Genomic DNA, 19,484 nt, shown 5'->3' on the forward strand with positions numbered 1-19,484 from the left:
TGAGAAAATAGTTGTTCATCAAATGTGTAAGCACTTAAATTATAATGGCATTTTGGAAGAGTTTCAGTCTAGTGTTAGAGCTCATCATAGCACTGATGAAAGTCACTAAAGATATTCTCATGGCCTCAGATAATGTAAAGTCTCTTCATTTGATACGGTCCATCACAACATTCTTTTAGAAAGGCTGGAATATTCTGTGGGATTTGGAGGAATAACCATGAGCTGCTTTAAATCTTACTTGATTTTTTTTTGTTCTTGTTAACAATCCTCGCCAAGCTTCAGGGTTACCTGTGGAGTACCACAGGGTTCAGTGCTAGGGCCTATTATATTTACAACATATATGCTATAAATCTATAGAATTATTAGACACATTGATTTATTTTCACTGTTATGCGGATGATACTGACCTATATTTGTCCATAAATCCTGCCGAAACTAACCCGTTACACAGACTAAAGGCCTTTAAGAAACTAAAAGCTGGATGACTCTTTTCTTTCTGCTTCTGAATGCAGACAAAACAGAAGTTATTGTCTTTGGATCAGAGTCTGAAAAATACTTTGATCAGTCACTTTATCTGGATGAAATTAAACTGGTTCTCTGATAATAATGTAAAAGAAACCTTGGTTTTATTTTTTAACTGGACATGTCATTTGAAAAACCTATCAAACAGCTCTCTACAATTTCCCTCTTTCGTCTCCGCAGTATTGCAAAAATGAGAAAGACCTTGTTCAGAGATGATGCTGTGAAACTATTCAACATGTGTTAATTCAAAGCTGGACTATTGTAATTCTTTACTACCAAACGGTCCACAAACCAGTCCCGGATGGCTGTAATATACTAAATAAAGGCGGCAATCTATTACTAACCAATTTAATGAATGTGTTGCGATCAAGGAAGTTGTTCTTCAATTAACATGTCAGTTTGTCATGGCGATACTACTTCCAGCATTGTTAATACGCACAATAGGAACACTTGTAGACATTAGAAACAGCTTATCTGTCATGTTAGTAAAGGTTAGCTACATCAACAACTTTGATAATAGATGGAGTTGCGTCTGTTTTTCAGTCCTTAGTCCTGTTTCTCTGCATAGCTTTAGGCAAAGCTTTTACTGACCTGTTTGTGCTCGTTTGAGTGGAAAACAGGCTCAGAGTTCCTCTACATTACTGTTACCTTAACACTAGAAAAGCACAGAGAGAGCGCCAACCACAACCATATAGGTAACCCCCCGAACATATTCTGACCTCCATCTAAATTTAATACTAGGGATGTCCCGATGCGATATTATCAGTCCAATGTCAGACAAAAAATGAATATTTGATTTTTTTTTTCAGCCAGTATCTAAAATCTCATTTTTATGCTAATAGAAACTTTGCTTCGGTTAAAGTATTCTAATTCATTGGTTAGTTTTACATGGGTCAATCATTTTCATTTCTTTTTGTTAACGACTTTTGTTCCGCTTTAGTCCCATTACTCCATAAAGCCTTCCCTAACGTTCTACAGTATAAAATAAGTAAAAGAAACTAGTATGACTCAAACTAATATTGTATCGGGTCATTTCTTAAAGCTGAATAATCTGTATCGTATTACAAAATAATAAAAAAAAAGTTGTATATTTTTATATTTACATCACCAAAATGTAATAATTTGTTGCCAGTCACAATACGCACCCTTCTCTGGAAATTTCAGCAAAATTTGTCCATAACTTTGTTATTTTGAAAACAGACACACAGTAGGTAATATAGAGTTCTGTTTTCAAACCTTTCATATTTATCTTTAGCTTTTTCTTCATGTAATTATCGAGAGTTTTAATAGTGTGAGGAAATGGCGACACCTTGTACACTTTTTGGATTTTAAAATTTCCATACAAAGCAGGGATTTAAAATAAAATATAAAAACTTGCACTCTATAAAATAGAGAAATAAACCATTAGATTCTAAAAATTATTTTCATCTACTAAAGTACTTTGTTTCTGGGAGATAATAGGAAAGAATTCTATGCATAGATGACCTAGTAATTACTGAAATTTTCCATTTACATTTATTACCATGAGAATACAGCTGTTGCCATAAAACCTAGAAGAACTTGGCGTGATGAAAATTATTCACGTTCTTCTAAAATAAAAATAAACATCTTACTGGACAGGACGACAAATGATTCTTTATAACTGCAAACTTTTTGCATTATTTTTAATGATTAATCTTTGGTTATGTTTTCAAGGTTGGAATGCCTCATTTCCATTACAATCAGCTTTGAATATATCTGCATATATCAGTTGGGACTGACTGGGCTGCTTTAAAACTTCAACACAGTAAAAATAAAAAAAATAACATGAAAAGATAATTTGGCAATAACTTTATATATTTGCTTAATGATTTATAGTATTGTTGCACATTTGTTGACCAATAACTAGTTAAAATTAGACTTTTCTGTAACCAAAAAACAATTCAGCATTTATTTTGGGCTTAATTAGAATCTAAGAACAATAGAAGGTCAGGACAACTCCAGCAGCCTGAGAAAAAAAGAATACAGTTACAAATTTATTATTGAATCAGTAGAAGATATTAATAAAAATTTCATTGTCCAACTTCATAGAAGTTCTTATCTTCTAGTTCAATGTCGTTGACTAAAGATGATAGAGAAAGGTCAACTGAAAACATCCCTCTGAACAATTTAACAAAGGAATAGGAATGCCTCAAAAAACATTAGGACATTTTAAACATGTTTATTGAAAACCTCTATTGACATTCCAACTCGATTTCATTTGTGTATCCCCTCTCAATGTTCTGTTCGTGGGTGACACAGTGTTCGTTCAGCAATTTCTTCTGGGCGAAACCGAATCCACAGATCTCACATGTGAAGATCTTTTTCCCGTCGTGAGTCCTCCTGTGTTTCTGCATGTTTCTAGACAATCTGAAGCGTTTGTCGCAGATGTCACAGGCATACGGCTTTTCTCCTGTGTGGAGGCGCATGTGGATCTTTAAGTAGCTTGACTGGATGAAGCCCTTGCAGCACACCTCGCACTTGTACGGGCGCACCCCGGTGTGGTACCTGCTGTGCCGCAGGAGCTCGTTACCCGTCAGGAAGGATTTCCCACACTCTGTGCAGGGAAAAGGCCTCTCGCCTGTGTGAGTGAGCTCGTGCCTCTTCAGCGACATCTCCTTCATGAACTGCCTCCCGCAGGTGGCGCATGTGAACCTGATACAGAGGTGGACTTGCTCCACGTGGTTCTTAAGCTGTGCCTTTGTGCGGTAAGCCATATCGCACTGAGTGCAGGACCAGGGTCTCTCCTCAGAGTGGGTTCCCATGTGCATGGAGAGGTCTGAGGCAGCGCGGTAAGACTTCCCACACTGCCAGCACAGGAAAGGCTTCTCCCCAGAGTGCTTCCGTCGGTGAACTGTCAGCAAGGAGGAAGTCCTGAACTTTGCAGGACACTTGTCACAGACGAAGGGAAACTCTCCTCTGTGGACCCGCTGGTGGATGATGAGGTAGGACAACTGGACGAAGATCTTGTCGCACTGAGTGCACGGGAAGGGCCCTGTAAAGTTGTGCTCCTTCTCGTAATGTTCCCTCAGACGCCTGGAGATGATGAAAGTCTTGTCGCACATGGTGCACTGCATCGGTCTGTGCAACAACTTGTGCCGCTCGAAGGCGGGCTCGTCGGCTAGGATCTTTTTGCAGTCTTTGCAGTACAACGGGTTGTGAATGTTCTTGTGCACCTTGAGCATCGTTATACTCTTGAACTCCTTCCCGCACTCGTTGCACTTCTTCACGGTTGGTTCGGCTCTGCACACGGTTCTATGGTGCTCCTTGAGAGCAGACAGGGATTCGAAGTGTTGGCTGCAGTTGGAGCACCAGACGAAGATTTGTTGAAGATCCGTATTGGTCGTTTCACTTTGATTGGGCCCTTTCTTTAGCGAGTAACGTGGGGGTTTGTTGTAACAAACCGCATAGATCTGGTGTCTTTTGAGTCCGTACAAGTCTTTATAACGCCTTTTGCAGTGGACGCAAAAATACGGCCGATCAACCCTGTGGGACTGGAGGTGCTTGTTCAAGGTTTTTATCATATCGAAGGTCTTGGAACAGATGGGACACACCTTCAGCCCTTTTTTAGAAATCTTCAGAACAGGCAGACTCTCCTTTGGAGCATCCTCGGATGCATCTGGATTCATTTCTTCAAGTCCACCAGTATCATCGGTGCCCTGAGCCTCAACCTCAGAGATAAGCCGCTCCAGTTTCTTACACTGCACCTCTCTGATGCCTTCGTGGCCTTTCAGAGTTTGGTGCTTCTTTATGGTGTCTTTGTACTTGAATCCCTTTTCACACGTGAGGCAGACATACGGCCGTTCCTCAGAGTGAGATCGTAAATGCTTCTTAATGTCCCTGTTGTTCTTAATGATCATGCTGCAGACAGGACAGACTTTATGTCTGACTGAGACTTCAGTAGATAGCAGCATATATGGAGTCGGCTCCGTACATAAAGGCGGATTGCTGTCTATGTCCTCTTGCGGACCTTGTGGAGGGTCCGTTAAAACCTCTGGAGACGTCTCAGGATTTTCCTTTTCCATTTTCTTGGCCCTTTTCTCCTCCTGGGCTTTGCAGCTCTTCTCGTGTGACTTCAAGGCGTATGGATTTTTAAACTTCTTGTCACACAAAGAACAGTGATGTGGTCGCTCCCCTGAATGAGTCTCTACGTGGCGCCTCAGATCACTCTGCCAGGCGAAATACTTCCCACAGTGAGGACAGGTGTTATTTGTCGACTCTTTTGATTTCCAGCCTCTACTGCTGGCACCCACCTCTCCCTTTTCATGGACACGCATGGTGTGTCGCTTTAGGTCATACTGGTCTCTAAATCGTTTGTCACACATGCTGCACTCGTGACTGTAATCCCGCTCTGATTTGTGTATTTCCAGGTGCCGTCTCATGCCTGCAGCTCGAGGAAAAGTCTTATTGCAAATGGGGCATGTTTTAATGTTGAGGCATTTCCTTCGTACTCTTTTAGGCTTTGATGGATCTTGCTTTTCTTTACAAGCTCTCCTCAGTCGCAGCCACCTGGTTTGTTGTGGCGGCTGAAGGTCTGGAGGCTCTGCGGCCTCACCAGAGTCCCCATGAGGTGCTTCTTGAATAGCTGCTTCCAAATTTGATTCTTCAGGATCTTTGGGCTCAATTGGACTAGAAGGCTGAGCATCATCAGCCAATGTCACAGTCTCTTCATCCACTTTAACAGTCAAGCTGTCAGGAGAAGACCGTGTCTGTATTGGGTCGGAACAGATCATGAGATGCTCTAGCTGAGGAAGACACAGGGATGACAGGATGGAGGTCCCAGCAGAGGATGAAATCGTCTGAGTTTCATCTGTTGGGAAATAAAAATAATTCACATTCTTGCTCATTTCAGTGGCAACGTCCCCCACTTCAACCGCTTCTATAAACATTAACTTGTTTAAAATGAATTCATTTTCTGCTAATCCAGATGAAAATCAAGTATTCAGGCCTAAATAAACACTTGCATCTCTGCTAATGTTAAACCCATTCATCATTAACATTCAAGAATTACCCTGAATGTTAATTTAATGAGTGAAACATTTAAGAATATACATAGCAGCTGCAACATCATGTGGTGAGTCTATAAAGCGAAAACTGATGTAAAAATGGTAAAACTTTCTGAAAATGATTGTGTGCATTTACCATTAATCTGGGCGAGTAAATAAGATGATCTGATTTGCCCTTAGAATATGATGACATATTATATACTTAAAGATAATGTGGCCGTTTTTTTCATAATTTAAATATAAATACAAGAAGTATTTATATTTAATGCATGTCGATATTAGCATGTCAAAATTGTAAGCCTCAGCCATACGAATCTGTATCGGTCGATTTTTAGCTCGCTTTCCTTAGAAGATATAAGATAATATATTATTATTAAAACAAACCATTAAAACCCAAAAACAAGACAAGATCCACGTTGATGATGAGTGGAAGGAAACTGGAATTATGTTTGCACACACCAAGCACGTGACAAAGAGCGTTACATGCAGAGAAAACTCACTAGAGGAATCAATACATCCAAGCGATGCATGGTAGCGCAGGACAGCAGCCAGGTGCTGTGAGTCGGGTACCGAGCGAAAACACTCCTCCAAAGCAGAAGGCACTGCACTGAGAAGGTATGCGGTCTAAAATAAAACAATACTAATTAGTCTGCAAGTTAAGAGTTAAAGAGAAATTATGATTGTCTGGCTCCTATACCTGCTGGATGTCTGGTACAGGGAGGAGCCTATCCAGTCTGGACACAAAATCCAGCATCAGCGTCAGCAGTCTGTCGTCATAATCGGCTCCAAAATCTGTGGGGAAAACATCCTGCAGGACAATGATCACAGTTCACCTACAAATTCATTTTAATGCCAAAGAATCAAACATCATCCTCATGCTCTACATCACGTAATTCTGAACGAACCTGGAAGAATTTCTTCTTCTCTTCTGGGTCTTTTAACATCAGTTCCACCTGATCCACAAAGTTTGTGCGATGAAGACCGACATTGGCAAAACAAGGCTGGGAACAGAAGGTTTAAGTTAAAACACAAAGAAAAAAATCAGAAAATCCGGAATATATCATTTGAGGCGCCAACCTGTGCTGCCCATGTGGACATGAGAGTCCTTATCTGATCCAGGTGCCTCCTCACAGACTCTGTATCTGGAATCTGCTCAGACCGACATAGTTCAAGAACCACCTGCAAGAAATTAAGTTCTTTCTCAAACAGCTTCACACGTCTCCATTTCTTTATGATACCATTAATAAACATCTCTGCTCACTCGCGCTCGGAGTCCAAGGACAAGCTGGACCTTCTGCTCCGGATTCAACAGTTCTGGCAGAATCTCTGTGACCGTGCTGACGAACTTTTCCACCATCCCGTAATCCTGAATGTTTCTGCTTTGCACAGTGTGCCACATGGCGCCAGAAACTAACCGCAGGGGAGGGATGAAGAGGCGAAGAGACGGAAGCTGAAGAGGCAGATCTAGAAAAAAAGAGAAAAATTCTAATTGGTTTTCTTGAATCAACATTGAAGGGAAAATTTCAGGAAACTAATTAAATGTTTATAAAATGTTGAAAAAACAAAGCCTCATTATGACGTAAGGATAAACAGGGGAAGCAAGATTTACCAACACCTCTGATACATAGCCTGCACAAATAAACCGATAAACACACCTGAAGTGGAGAAAAAAAAACCATATAAATAAAAAGAATATACAAGTCCTTCTCAAAATATTTGTATATTGTGATAAAGTTCATGATTTTCCATAATGTAATGATAAAACTTGAACATTCATATATTTTAGATTCATTGCACACTAACTGAAATATTTCAGGTCTTTTATTGTCTTAATACGGATGATTTTGGCATACAGCTCATGAAAACCAAATTTCCCACCTCATAAAATTAGTATATCATGAAAAAGGTCTCTAAACAAGCTATGCACCTAATGATCTGAATCGACAAATTAACTCTAAACACCTGCAAAAGATTCCCGAGGTCTTTAAAACTCCAAGCCTGGTTCATCACTCAAAACCCCAATCATGGGTAAGACTGTCAGCCTGTCTGCTGTTCAGAAGGCCATCGTTGACACCCTCAAGCAAGAAGGTATGGCACAGATATTTCTTAACCAATAGGCTGTTCCCAGAGTGCTGCATCAAGGCACCACAGTGGGAAGTCTGTGGGAAGGAAAAAGTGGCAGAAAACGCTGCACAACGAGAAGAGGTGACCGGACCCTGAGGAAGATTATTCCAGACCTTGGGGGACCTGCAGAAGCAGTGGACTGAGTCTGGAGTAGAAACATCCAGAGCCACCATGCACAGGCGTGTGCAGGAAATGGGCTACAGGTGCAGCATTCCCCAGGTCAAGCCACTTTTGAACCAGAAACAGCAGCAGAGGCTCCTGACCTGGGATACAGAGAAGCAGCACTGGACTGTTGCTCAGTTTTGCATTTCATTTGGAAATCAAGGTGCAAGGAAATGCCAAAATGCCAGAAGTCCAGTGTCGAGTACCCACAGTCAGTGATGGTCTGGGGCGCCATGTCACCCGCTGGTGTTGGTCCACTGTGTTTTATCGAGGGCAGGGTCAATGCAGCTATCAGGAGATTTTGGAGCACTTCCTGCTTTCATCTGCTGAAAAGCTTTATGGAGATGAAGAATTCATTTCAAGTTGATTTTGGGAGGTGACTGAGCTGGTTTTGTGATAAACACAGATCTGAACCGAAAGCACGGTTAGGTCATTCTGAAACTTCATTTACAATTTGGGAGTAATGTTTGGACTTACTCAGATGCTGGAGAATTAAACGCATCCTAAGCTTTTTAAAATCCTCTAATAAGTGTTGGATCAAAACGCACTGAAAGCTGAAAGTGAACTTTATCCACTTTTAGAAAAAAGAAAAAGAAAGGTAAACAATCAATCATCTTGCTGCTAATACTGTGTTTTACTGGGGTGTCATTTTGGTGATTTACCAAACATTAGTTTCAGAGTTTAGGCCCAAAAATTTAACTCTTCTTTGAATATGTTGGAGATTGCAAACTGTTTCTCAGCAATAAACTTTGCACTCATTTGAACAAGATAAATTAGAGCTCCAACTTTATGCTTTGATTTATTGACATGAAAAAGGTGAACTGTAATAGTGTCTCATAATAGAACCTATTTTCTGATTAATAACTTGCACAGTGAACACAGATTATCTTTACTAGAGCAGAGTTGGTACAAAAAAAAAGTTAAATGATAGTACTTATACTTAACCCTTTATGGGGCACTCAGTGAAATACTTTGGAAATAAAAAATTCAAGCCAATAGTTTTACTGGAATCCTTGAAAAGACCGTATTAACTTGAATTAATATATTAAGAAAAATAACATGTGTTTCTATAAGAAATTCATGAAAAACACCCAGAGAGTAAAAGAAACATTTTTTGTCACTTACTTTTAAGTTTATAAACCTAAATATAATTGTTAACAAGGTTTATTAATTATTTAACTTTACTTTTTAACTTTTCAATTAGATTTTTACCTTTTTTCTTGACTTAACTTTTTTCCAACTTAATTTTCAGTAAGTAATATATCATTCAAGGGCTAATCTAATTGGTCAAATGCCAAAATAAAATTTATAGCCATGTAGGATATAGATCTAGTGCTTCCAGAACTCACTGAGGGAAGGAGAGGGACAATTTTTTTTTAAAGAGGTATGCAAGTGATCAAAAAAGTAACTTGCCCTATAAAGGGTATATATCTGTGTCTGCAGTCATTTAAAGTAATAATTGATTTATTTGTAATCATTAGGTTAACAATCAGGACGATTAAGTAATAGTTTAACAACTTAGGTTACTTAACTTTTGGCATTTATGGAGCTCAATTTAGTTCAGGCACAAGTCAGGTCTCCATGTTGCGTTTAAGACTGTCGTAAAGTCGCGTTGCGCTTTTAACCGATTTATAGCCGAATCGGTCCTATCTCTCTATTGAACCACATTATATAAAAAAAGAAGAAAAAAAACATTGACAAGTTTTAACAAGAGCTCTATAAGGCGTGTTAGTTCAAATTTCACTTTCTAAAAGGTTGTCTTTAAGATAAAGAAATAAGTTAGCGAAAAACCGGTCTAAATAAAACCCTTGAACGCAGCAGCAAGTAGTTGTTACGATGTGCGGGCACAACCGTTAAAACAAGTTCAGTTAGTGTACAATTACCAAAAATCAACGAAACTTTAAGGTTAATTGACTTTAAATGTAGGCCTCAAGTCTATGCTGAGCGCGCAGCAGCCTTCTGGTGGAGCAGAGATCAACCGTCAACCTCCCAAATCGAGCTACGCCATATTGAAAATGGGGCGCACACACTTCTAAACATCAACTTATAACTCGTTAAGAACAAAGAGTGCATCCATCCTCATTGGCTTACCGTTTTCCACGTGATCCAGGCTCTCCATCGCTCTTCGCAAAGTTATCGCTTGCCACAAACAGTTTACTCCAGGACCGTTTCAGGTCTGTGTTCACATGAAGCCTGCAGAGCGAGCAGAGACGGAGACGAAGGGCGGCGCGACAGTCTTCTATACAGACTGGGCATGCGCAGTAGGAGAATCTCGCCACCAGTCCTTTAAACACAACACACCTCTGTTTTAACCTTGATATGTGACAGGATTTAATTACTGTGGGAGAAATAAAATGTCTTGAGGTTAATATTTTTAATCAGAGGCTGTTTTCTGAAATGATCATGGATTCAAATGTTAATTGGATCTACTTTATTTATCACAATCCACACCATCTACTAATATCACAAGGAATAGAATATCAAATAAGTTCCCGATTAATTTAAGAGACAAAGGGGGTCTGCGCCATCCAGTGGTGCCAGACTCAGTAAAAAGAAAAGCCAGCCAAGTGCATAAACATACTTCTTTTTTTTTTCTTTTTTTCCCCACACATACTTACTGCAGTAAATAATATCAACAAATGTTATAGATCGTAATAGAAATGTAGAAACAAAGTGAGAACCAGTAGATAGAAAGCTAGATGGGGGGCCAGGGCCACCCTTAGATAATCATTGGACACCCCTGCCATTCCCCCCCCCCCCCTCTAATACAGACGGTAGCAGCAGTTATACTCTCAAGTGGAATATTAAAAAAATTTTAATTTTTCATATAACAATTATTTGACCACAAAAACAATGTGGTTAATTATGCACATCAATATACTAACATTAAAGATGATAATTCGTGCTCTTTTCAGAGTTATATGGGGTAAAGAGAAAATGGTGTGTCTCTGAAAGTCATCTGGGAGTCTTCAGTGAAATCATAGATAAATAACTATTTTAATACAAACTTGATCAATTTATGTGAGATTAGTACTTGGTAATATCCATTTTATGCAGAATAATTGTTTATAAAGTAGGTAAGTAATGACAGGGGAAGAGATGTTTGCCCCAGAACTCACAACCGAAAGAATTGTATCCACTATACCTTTTTATCTAGAAAGCACAGAAGTTTGAATATATTCGTCTATTTGTTAGCAAAGGTTGTAGGAAAGTACAGTTTGTCTTAATTAGAGAATATGGATGTTGTGCGCGTTAATTTTCCTGTTGGAACACTGTAGATTGACCCTGAAGTTCTGGCGCCTATCCACGTTCGGCGACCCCTCAGTGTTCATTGGGTATTGTCTGGCCACCCTTATAAAAATTCCAGCTACGCATCCTGTGCTAGGGGATTCACTTTCTGTTATTACTAGTTGGAAGCCACAGTTTGGAACAGCAGTGCGCACATTATGTAGAGAAATGGTAAATGGCCTGTACCTATATAGCCCTTTTTCACCCATATACTCACACACCGATGGTGGCAAGCTACATTGTAGCCAGAAGCAAGGCTTGAACCGTCAATCCTTCGATTTCAGGGCAAAATCCCACACCGGACGCCACTGTCGCCCCTAAGAAGATGTAAGTAGAGGGCATAGAGAAGTGAAACTCTCTCTGTTAAAGCTGAAGTCTGTAAGTTTTTAAAAATCACTTTTTTGTCATATTGGCTAAAACTGTCCCTATGCCCAGACAGCAGTACATGTGATATGTAACCTGTGAAAAAAACTGCTTCAATTGGTACCGCCTACTGCCTGTATTTCAATCTGGAAAGAATAATTCGGGACGAGTCAAAACAACCAATCACAGCCAGAGGAGCGTCTGATGGAGTGTCAATCACAGCTCACACACGCTGAATCCCGCCCCCCCCCACCCCCCCACCCCCCCTTCTGGTCGCATGCGGTAGCCGCGCAGATGCTTTGAGAGCGGTGGAGCTTGGAGGTGGGGCATGAGTGAAGCAGAGAGGGTGGGGGATTGGCGTGAAACCTGTTTTTCTTCAAATTTTCAGTCTAAGTCTGCTCTCTTCTCAATGTTACAGACTGCAGCTTTAATGAGAACATATTTGTAATTGGCATAAATAATACCGGCCTAAAAAGGTCATTCTTTTAATTTTCGAATGAATATAAGCCATTTCTACAACTTTTATGGAAAGTAGTGCTCGTCTTTTATAAAACAATGTCATAGGCTTTTAATTTAAAAAAAAGGAGAAAAACTGGTTTATTTTCCAGCAGTTTTCCAAAAACAACAAAAAATGTACATATATTGTATTTTCTTATTTTTTTTAAATTTCTGTTAAGAAAATATTAGTGAACTATAATACAATAGTCTGACAAATGAGATCCACATCAAATATTACCCAGTTGACGCCCCTGTAATGGCGTAATGACGCTACAATAGGCGCCTAAGCAACATTATCAGGGTGGGCCCCATATGAAGTACAACACCCTGTTCCCCACCTACTCTCTGGATTACCCATAATTCCAGGTCGAAGTGTAAAATATAAAATACTCAAATACATCGTTCTTTTAAGATCTTTATTGTGGTTTGAAACATTATATGAGTGTATTTTTTTACCAACCGTCTAATGAACTATAAACAGTTATTAACATAGTAATTAAAAGTACCACTGTCTGCTTTGCTATAGGTGTCGTGTTTAAACGGCTCACCATCATGTTGAAATCTGGCATGTGTTGAGGTATAAATAAGGTCCGGTCAGTCATCTCAAAATCACTTGGGTTTCAAAAGGAATTTTTCGCATTTTTACATACTCAATGAGACATGCTAGTCCATAATTGCGAAGGGGGTCTACCCGGTGTCAGTTACGGGAATCCTAAGAGATCGAGGGCCACTAAGCAACTGCAGTCTCTGCTTACCGATAGTTACGCCATTGCGCCCCTGGGTTGATTGAAATTAGATTTATGTTGTATTAATAGCCTGTATGTCATCGACATACTGCAACAAAAGTGTATTATAACATATTAATCACCATGGACACATTTTGTTGTGTAGGAAACTCAAAAGCTTTATAAAGATAACTCAAAATTAATCATTTAATCAGCTTTTCAAGTAGGTAATCAGGACCAGTAGTCAAGATGGATTAGATACGTTTCTCCTAAAAGCACAAAATAAATGTCTGAGTGACACAGGAGTTTATAATGTCGATACGAATTCCTACATAATAAAAATAAGTGGGTTGTGCAGTTTTCAGTCTGTATTCAGTCAGCACCACCAATCACGTCAGCTGTAGATCTCAGGGTATGTTTTGCACATTTAGATTTAGAGAAAGATTTTTGCTAGCCTCGTGAGACCATCTTGGTCTCGCAAGATTTCAAGGTTTCACTCGCAGATCAGTCTGGAGACTCTCCGTTAAAGAAAATTTGGAGCTGTTCACCAAACGAACGTCCAATCAGCGTTGGCTTTGAGGCGGGTTGAGGTGTGACGCAACGAGAAGCGTGACAGTTCAGTCTAAAGAACATGGCGGCTTCAGCCGATGAAACTAGTGTTAGCGTGGCTATCGAGCAAGTTTTATCGGAATTACAGAGTATTTCTTCACTGAAAGAAGAGCAAAACACTGCTCTGGAGGCTTTTCTCAGAGGAAAAGATGTTTTTGCTCTTCTCCCGACTGGTTTAGGCAAGAGTTTGATCTATCAATTGGCTCCTCTTCGTCGTCGCTCTGTTAGTACGTCATATGCTTTGTTGATCTGATTGGTTTATTTGGCCCGTCTATCACCAACATAGGCCAATCAGCTAACCAGTATTTTCGCCCCTTCCCAAAATTACTTCAACGGCAGGTTTCCAGATGGATATGCAGAGCAAATCCATCTGGCGGAGTCAGGTTAGATTTTTGCACCTTCTCTGTAAAATATCTTAAGCTCGCAACACAGCGTAGAAGCTTCTGCATTTGCAGGCAGCAAGTGTGGCAACACAGCTGGATTAATGTCTCAAATCATTTGTTTTAGTTTGGTTGTGTTGGTATCTGGCTCAAATGTGTTCTAACTGATCTTATAAGTGGAAGGTCAGTCTCTGATCATCTTTGCCAAGCTTGTTGGGACTATGGGACCCTAAAAGTGAGGTAATTGGATTAACCTCTTACACCCTAAGGGGGTATAAATAAATTTCTGCCTGACAAAAACATACAAAAGTAAATCACTTATAGCCTCACAGCTATTAGATTTAAGAAGAAACTTTTGGTACGTCTGTAAAGGTAAGATGTCATAGAATGGTTTTCTGGTGTCAGCACCATTGTAGCTTTGACCCTGCCTGAAATATTAGGGACAAAATACAAAATATTTTGCATTTTTTGAACCTCGCCAAAATTTTCTTTTAAATAAACATTGCAAAACACTACCAAAATATTATTTATAGCACAAAAAAGTAGTACAGACTTTCAAATCTAAATGTTGTGTAAAAATATACCAAATCTGGACTCAATCGGATGAATCATATTTATTTTAGAATGGTATTAGTGAGAAATTTCTTAGGCGGAGAGGCCATTTTGGCACATTTATCCATAAATGTCACCAAACTGTGCCAAATATGTTTTTTACATCAATACTGGGGGTTTGGTAAGATTACGAGGTCACGTAGCAGCTGGACCCGCCGGTGGGTCCGTAGGGTTCAAGGGGTTAAGGTGGTAGTAAAACCTAATCTATGTATCTGTAAACTAAGATTGCTATAAAATGAAGCCATCATCATCCTGCCTGTAACAAAAACTGGTCTTGGTGTCGTTTAAAGGGGCAAGAAACAAATATCTGCTGCTCAACTCACAATTATATTTCCCCCCCTGCAAAAAAAACATTATTTTTTAATGCAAAAATACAGCAAAAGTTCAGGTGGAAAGCAAGGCTCAGAAAAACCAGGAATAAAAATCTAACAAAAAAAAAGGTTTTTAAACTGAGGTCTTTATTAGCTGTCCACAATAGCATGTCATGGAATGACAGAAACCGCAGCATGAGTGTAACATTTCTCTTTGTTGTTATACTCCACCACATCTCTGCTTCTTACACCATGTATAATTTATATTTCGTATATATAATTTGTACAATGTACAGTTTCCCCTCAAAGGAAAGTAGCAAAAGTTTCATCCCCGTGTGGATTTGAACTAACCCATGCAAGTTATCACTGTGTCTAAGGAAAATTAGGGTATATTACCAGTAACAAATACTCAGGATAATAAATTCTCAGACAAACACAAAGGAGGGCGTTTAGACAAAGCTGCAGTACAGAACACATTCCCAACAACAGTAAACAAGAAGAGCCATGCAAACTGACATTTACTCTACAGCTTTGACCCGGTTTTTGGGACAGAGATGCCAGAAATGGGACACGCTAAGTTTTTTTGTTTGTTTTTTGCTACTGGCATAACATTAAGACTAACAAAAACAGATAAGCGTAAAATCTCTGACTTTATTGTCACATTTGTGTTGTACTCAGCTGCTGTTGGGTCACAATAAGACTTGAACTCAAGCTCACTTGTAAAACTCCGATTGTGTGAGGCTACAGTAACACTGGCACAAAAAAGTGCTTGACATCATCATGAACCTTGGTTTGCATCAGGTTATATATATATATATCTTTCAAATAAAGCGTTTCCATTAAAATATGTGAATATGTAATGATTCGTTGAAGTTATCAACATACATTAAACTCTTTAAAGCAAAAATACACCATGGGCTGCCACGGATATTTAACCCTAAAAAATATATGCGCGATATTCAATCACTCATTTAATTTACATCTCTTTGAGTTCACATTTACATCCTAGCTAATCTCATGGGAACACAATTAAATGTAAATATTGCTTCTTCTCTATATTATTAAATATAACGCTTTTATTTTGTAAAACAAAACAGCTGAATGTAAAATAAAATATACACTGTTATGTAGATAAGAAAATAAAGTTTTTATTTTAACATCTATTTATTTATTTTTTTGTTGTCAATATCGACACAACTTTAAATGTTCTAAAAATTTGTAAACGGGCCCAAAAAGTAAAATATTGAAGTCATTTTTTGTGTGCTACAATATTTGAAGCGAGAAGATTTTATATTTTATGACAATATAAAGGATGAAACAAACATTTGCATTGTAAAAGCTGGACAGAAACTTTTTTTTTTTGGTGTGTTGCTGGATTGGGAAAATTGCATGCTTTCAAAATCTCTGTCTTACAAATCTTTGTGTTACATTCATTAAATCTATTTTAGCTGTATAGCAAAGTACAGCTAAATGCATCAATTTGAGAACTTTCTGTTCATCTGAGCAGAAAGGATAAACATCTGTTAGCATTACTCAGTGTCTAGTTTTGAACCTCTGCTACTTTTAACACATATGTCTAAGTAACAGCTGAATTTTAACTTGATCAATGATATGAGGAAACCTTTTGCAACAGAAAAAACATGAAAACTTTTTTTAACCAAGTAGTTTTAAGCCAAAGTAACTCTTGGAAGGCCAGCTGGAAAGTGCATGTTGGTTTCATATCTTTTGTTTAATGCTTAAAAACATGTTTTGTGCAAAATAATAAAAGGAGTTTGAAAAGAATCAAAATGTTTACATTTTATCTGCTCATTGTCATGTATTGGACTTTGTTTATTATTGTTTTTTTGCATTTTGAGTTATCTTTGGTTTCCTTTATCAGTAACTTCCTGTTTTATTTTGGTCCATCTGTCCCTTATCGTTCCGTTTTCTTCTTAGCTGCCTGTTTTCCTAAAGTTTCTAGGTTTCCCACTCCCCCTGTTGTCTCTGTTTCTAATATCTACAGTAGTTGTTTTTTTGTCTACTGCTTATTACTTTCCTGACTGTGTTCAGTTCCTGTTCTGCCATTTATTTCCCTTGGTCTCCTCTCTTCTCTATTTGTGATTCTAGTTCCACTCTTCAGTTCTTCCGATTCCTCTTTATGTCTTTAGTCACTGGTTCATCTGCTCATCCTCTGCATCTCTTCTAGCTTTATTCAGGTCCTGCACAGCAAGCACTGCCTTCACTTTTTGCAACTTACCTGCCTACTTTAATTTAACCAAATATTGACAATTTATTGTATAGTTTTCTTAAATGTATATCAAATATCATTTTTCATAATGGATGTCAAAGTACAGAACAGCAGCTAAAGTAATGTTTTAACAAACAGCTGGCAGTTTAAATGGGATATGGTGTCTTGAAAAGGTTCAGTATCGATGCTGAGGCTAACGTTATCCGCATCTGGAATGTTTAAGGAACCACATTATTCCATGGAAATCTGTTCAGCTTGACTAAAACTGGAACAACCAGTATCCCACTCAGTCCTATGTTTTATATAACACGTCTAAAGCAAAAACACAGGGGTCACACAGATGGGTTAAACATGCAGCTTTGCATAATTCGGACGCACAGCAGGGAGCACGTTTAGCAGGAACCGCCGTCATCAGCCAAGCAAGCGTGTGGGGGGATTTGATACCCAGCTTGCAAAAAAATTACAACCAGTATGATGTTTATCAGAAGATATTTACACTGCTTTCAGAAAAAAAAAAACCTACAAAGTGAGGTCCAGCTTCAGAATCCCGCCATGTCTTGCGGTGGATAAAAAGTCATTCAGCAGCAATCTCCTCAATTTGGTCCATGAAGTAAGCTGTGCATAAAAAAGCAACATAATGGCAGCTCAGTAGAGAGGGTGTCATGCAAAAACAGAAATCATTTCCCAGTCAGACATCCGAGTTTAAGGGATCGAGTCAGCATAGATTTCAGCGAGCTGGCCGTGTTTATTTGAATCGGCTCTGCAGCGGCGGCCAGAGCGGAAGTTCATGTGATTGGTTTGGCTTCTGCAGCGCGGCAGATTTAACACAGTGAAACATGTCCAGGAAAAACACACCGACGGATTGAAGTGTGAGTAAGTCCACCTTAAAGTTTTACCTCCTGACATTGCTACAGGTCACTTCAAGTGGTCGTATAGTGGGGATTGAATCTGCTGCTGCCAAGGCCTCCAAGTCCAGCTGATGTATGTGTTGTAAACTTCAGAGCTCTAATAATCGAGTTAAATTTCTACTTTAAGTGAAAAAAGTTTAAAATATGTATTTCATGCATGAGTTCTGTATGAAATACAATTCAGAGCTGAATTTTTATCAGACTATGTGATCAAGCCAGGTTTGCTTTTATTGGTTTTTATGTGGAGTGAACAGCGGGAACCAAAAGGACAGGAGTTCAAGGCAAAGAATAAGTTTAGTCACAAACGTCAACATTAACCTTCAACAAGCAGCAGAATTAAAGGGACTTCCTGGCGTTATCCAACTACAGTTTGACTGGGCAGGACGGTGATTGCTAAATGGGTGTTACATAGATGCTGCGAGTGGATGGGAGCAGGCCGGTGGTCACACCACAGAGCCCTTAGAGGTGGAGAGGTGGATGGAGTGGATGCGGGTGGCCAGGGTCTTCTCCAGGTCGTGGAGGATGTCAGAGCAGATGCCGGGGCTGGATGCAGGGCTCTCTGCAGGAAGGGGCTCGTACAGAAGCTGCTTGAAGGTGTCGAGTTCAATCAGCAGCACCATGTTCTTCAGGAAGTAGCCCTCGATGAAAGCCGTAAGCTCCAAGGCACCCAGGAACTGTTATGAGGGAAGGAGAAAGGGAAAACAGAGATCTTAAACTGAAATTCTGAAGTGAGTTAGCTTCAAAAAAATGTCCATGTTATTTAATTTCCTATTTTAGAATTAAATTCCGAGTTTGACAGTTTTAAATGAGTTTTTTCCCCCCATTATTTTCTACAATTCCTATATTGGCAAATATTCATCAAAAGGTGAAAAATATCCTGGTAAAAAAAGCACAATTCTTTATCTTGGAGGCCAATCGTTCAGATGCTTATTCAAGACACAGTTTCCAAAAATTTGTACAATTATAAACTTTTCACTTCATTAGAAAACCTAGTGGGTAAAAGCTGGTGATCGACGTAATTTAATTTGGCAGTGGCTGAAGCCACATTAGTCTGAAAAGAAGAAAAAGTAAAAAAAAAAAAAACTCCACAGAGATCTCAATCATCACTTAATTAAGAGTCTTGAAACATTTTAATTATAAATATTTAAAAGCAAAAAAATACGCATAATGATGTAGTGATGTTAACGTGCTGAGAGAATGCTAACTTTGCTTTAACATGTCAATTTGATTGATTGATTAAAAAAAAAATTATATTAGGATTACTATATAGGGTTCTTGCATAGGGTGCTTACATGGGTATTTATATAGAGGGATATTTATATTTATTTATATAGTTATTGCACTTGGTGTCAAATATAGAGAAACAGGTTATTGCACAGGGTATCAAATAGTAATTGAACATCATAAATTGCACAGGTTATTGCCGTTGTAGTGTCACATTGTAGAGTCTGTTGTTTTGCATCTGACACCTTTTGCATAATTTAATGGTAAAAACTTTGCTCAAAATCCTATTGTACGCAATCAGATATACCTGATAACAGAGGGCAGAAGACTACACAAAAATAATCTTGACTTATCGAATAGTAATAAATTATTAATATCAAAAATGTATTTCTGTTTTTTCTTTTTACATATTTTGTTAAAAGGCCAAATAGGGACTTCAAACCAACAAAAAGTAATTTTCTGTTTTGTTTTATTCTTGGATCGGGCTTTAAAGGGTTAATGTTAATT

At 38.8% G+C, this 19,484-nt stretch overlaps 2 protein-coding genes across 4 annotated transcripts in view; both read right to left on the minus strand.

Moving 5' to 3' along the window:
* Positions 1 to 2,337: 2,337 nt before the first annotated feature.
* On the minus strand, positions 2,338 to 10,067 carry LOC119781022 (zinc finger protein 420-like). 2 transcript variants are annotated; one of them, XM_038281316.1, is made up of 7 exons: positions 9,924 to 10,067; positions 6,808 to 7,010; positions 6,624 to 6,725; positions 6,452 to 6,547; positions 6,244 to 6,354; positions 6,047 to 6,170; positions 2,338 to 5,350 (listed from the first exon to the last, which is right to left on the minus strand). In XM_038281316.1, exons 1-7 carry the CDS (start codon positions 9,949 to 9,951, stop codon positions 2,736 to 2,738), a joined length of 3,279 nt encoding a protein of 1,092 aa, XP_038137244.1. In that variant the 5' UTR covers positions 9,952 to 10,067; the 3' UTR covers positions 2,338 to 2,735. The 2 variants fall into 2 exon arrangements, with proteins under 2 accessions (XP_038137244.1, XP_038137245.1); XM_038281317.1 differs by lacking the exon at positions 9,924 to 10,067 and having other exon boundaries at positions 6,244 to 6,338; positions 6,808 to 6,948.
* Positions 10,068 to 14,748: 4,681 nt separating this feature from the next.
* LOC119781036 (ankyrin repeat and BTB/POZ domain-containing protein BTBD11-A) overlaps positions 14,749 to 19,484 on the minus strand; it is a 246,226-nt gene continuing 241,490 nt past the window's right edge. For both annotated transcript variants that reach the window (XM_038281356.1, XM_038281355.1), the window contains one exon: positions 14,749 to 18,427. In XM_038281356.1, coding sequence (XP_038137284.1) covers positions 18,197 to 18,427 — 231 coding nt within the window. In that variant the 3' untranslated portion in view covers positions 14,749 to 18,196. The remainder of the gene's footprint in view (positions 18,428 to 19,484) is intronic.

Source organism: Cyprinodon tularosa, unplaced genomic scaffold (genome assembly GCF_016077235.1).
Source record: "Cyprinodon tularosa strain WSP-4 unplaced genomic scaffold, ASM1607723v1 ctg17, whole genome shotgun sequence".
NCBI lineage: Eukaryota > Metazoa > Chordata > Actinopteri > Cyprinodontiformes > Cyprinodontidae > Cyprinodon > Cyprinodon tularosa.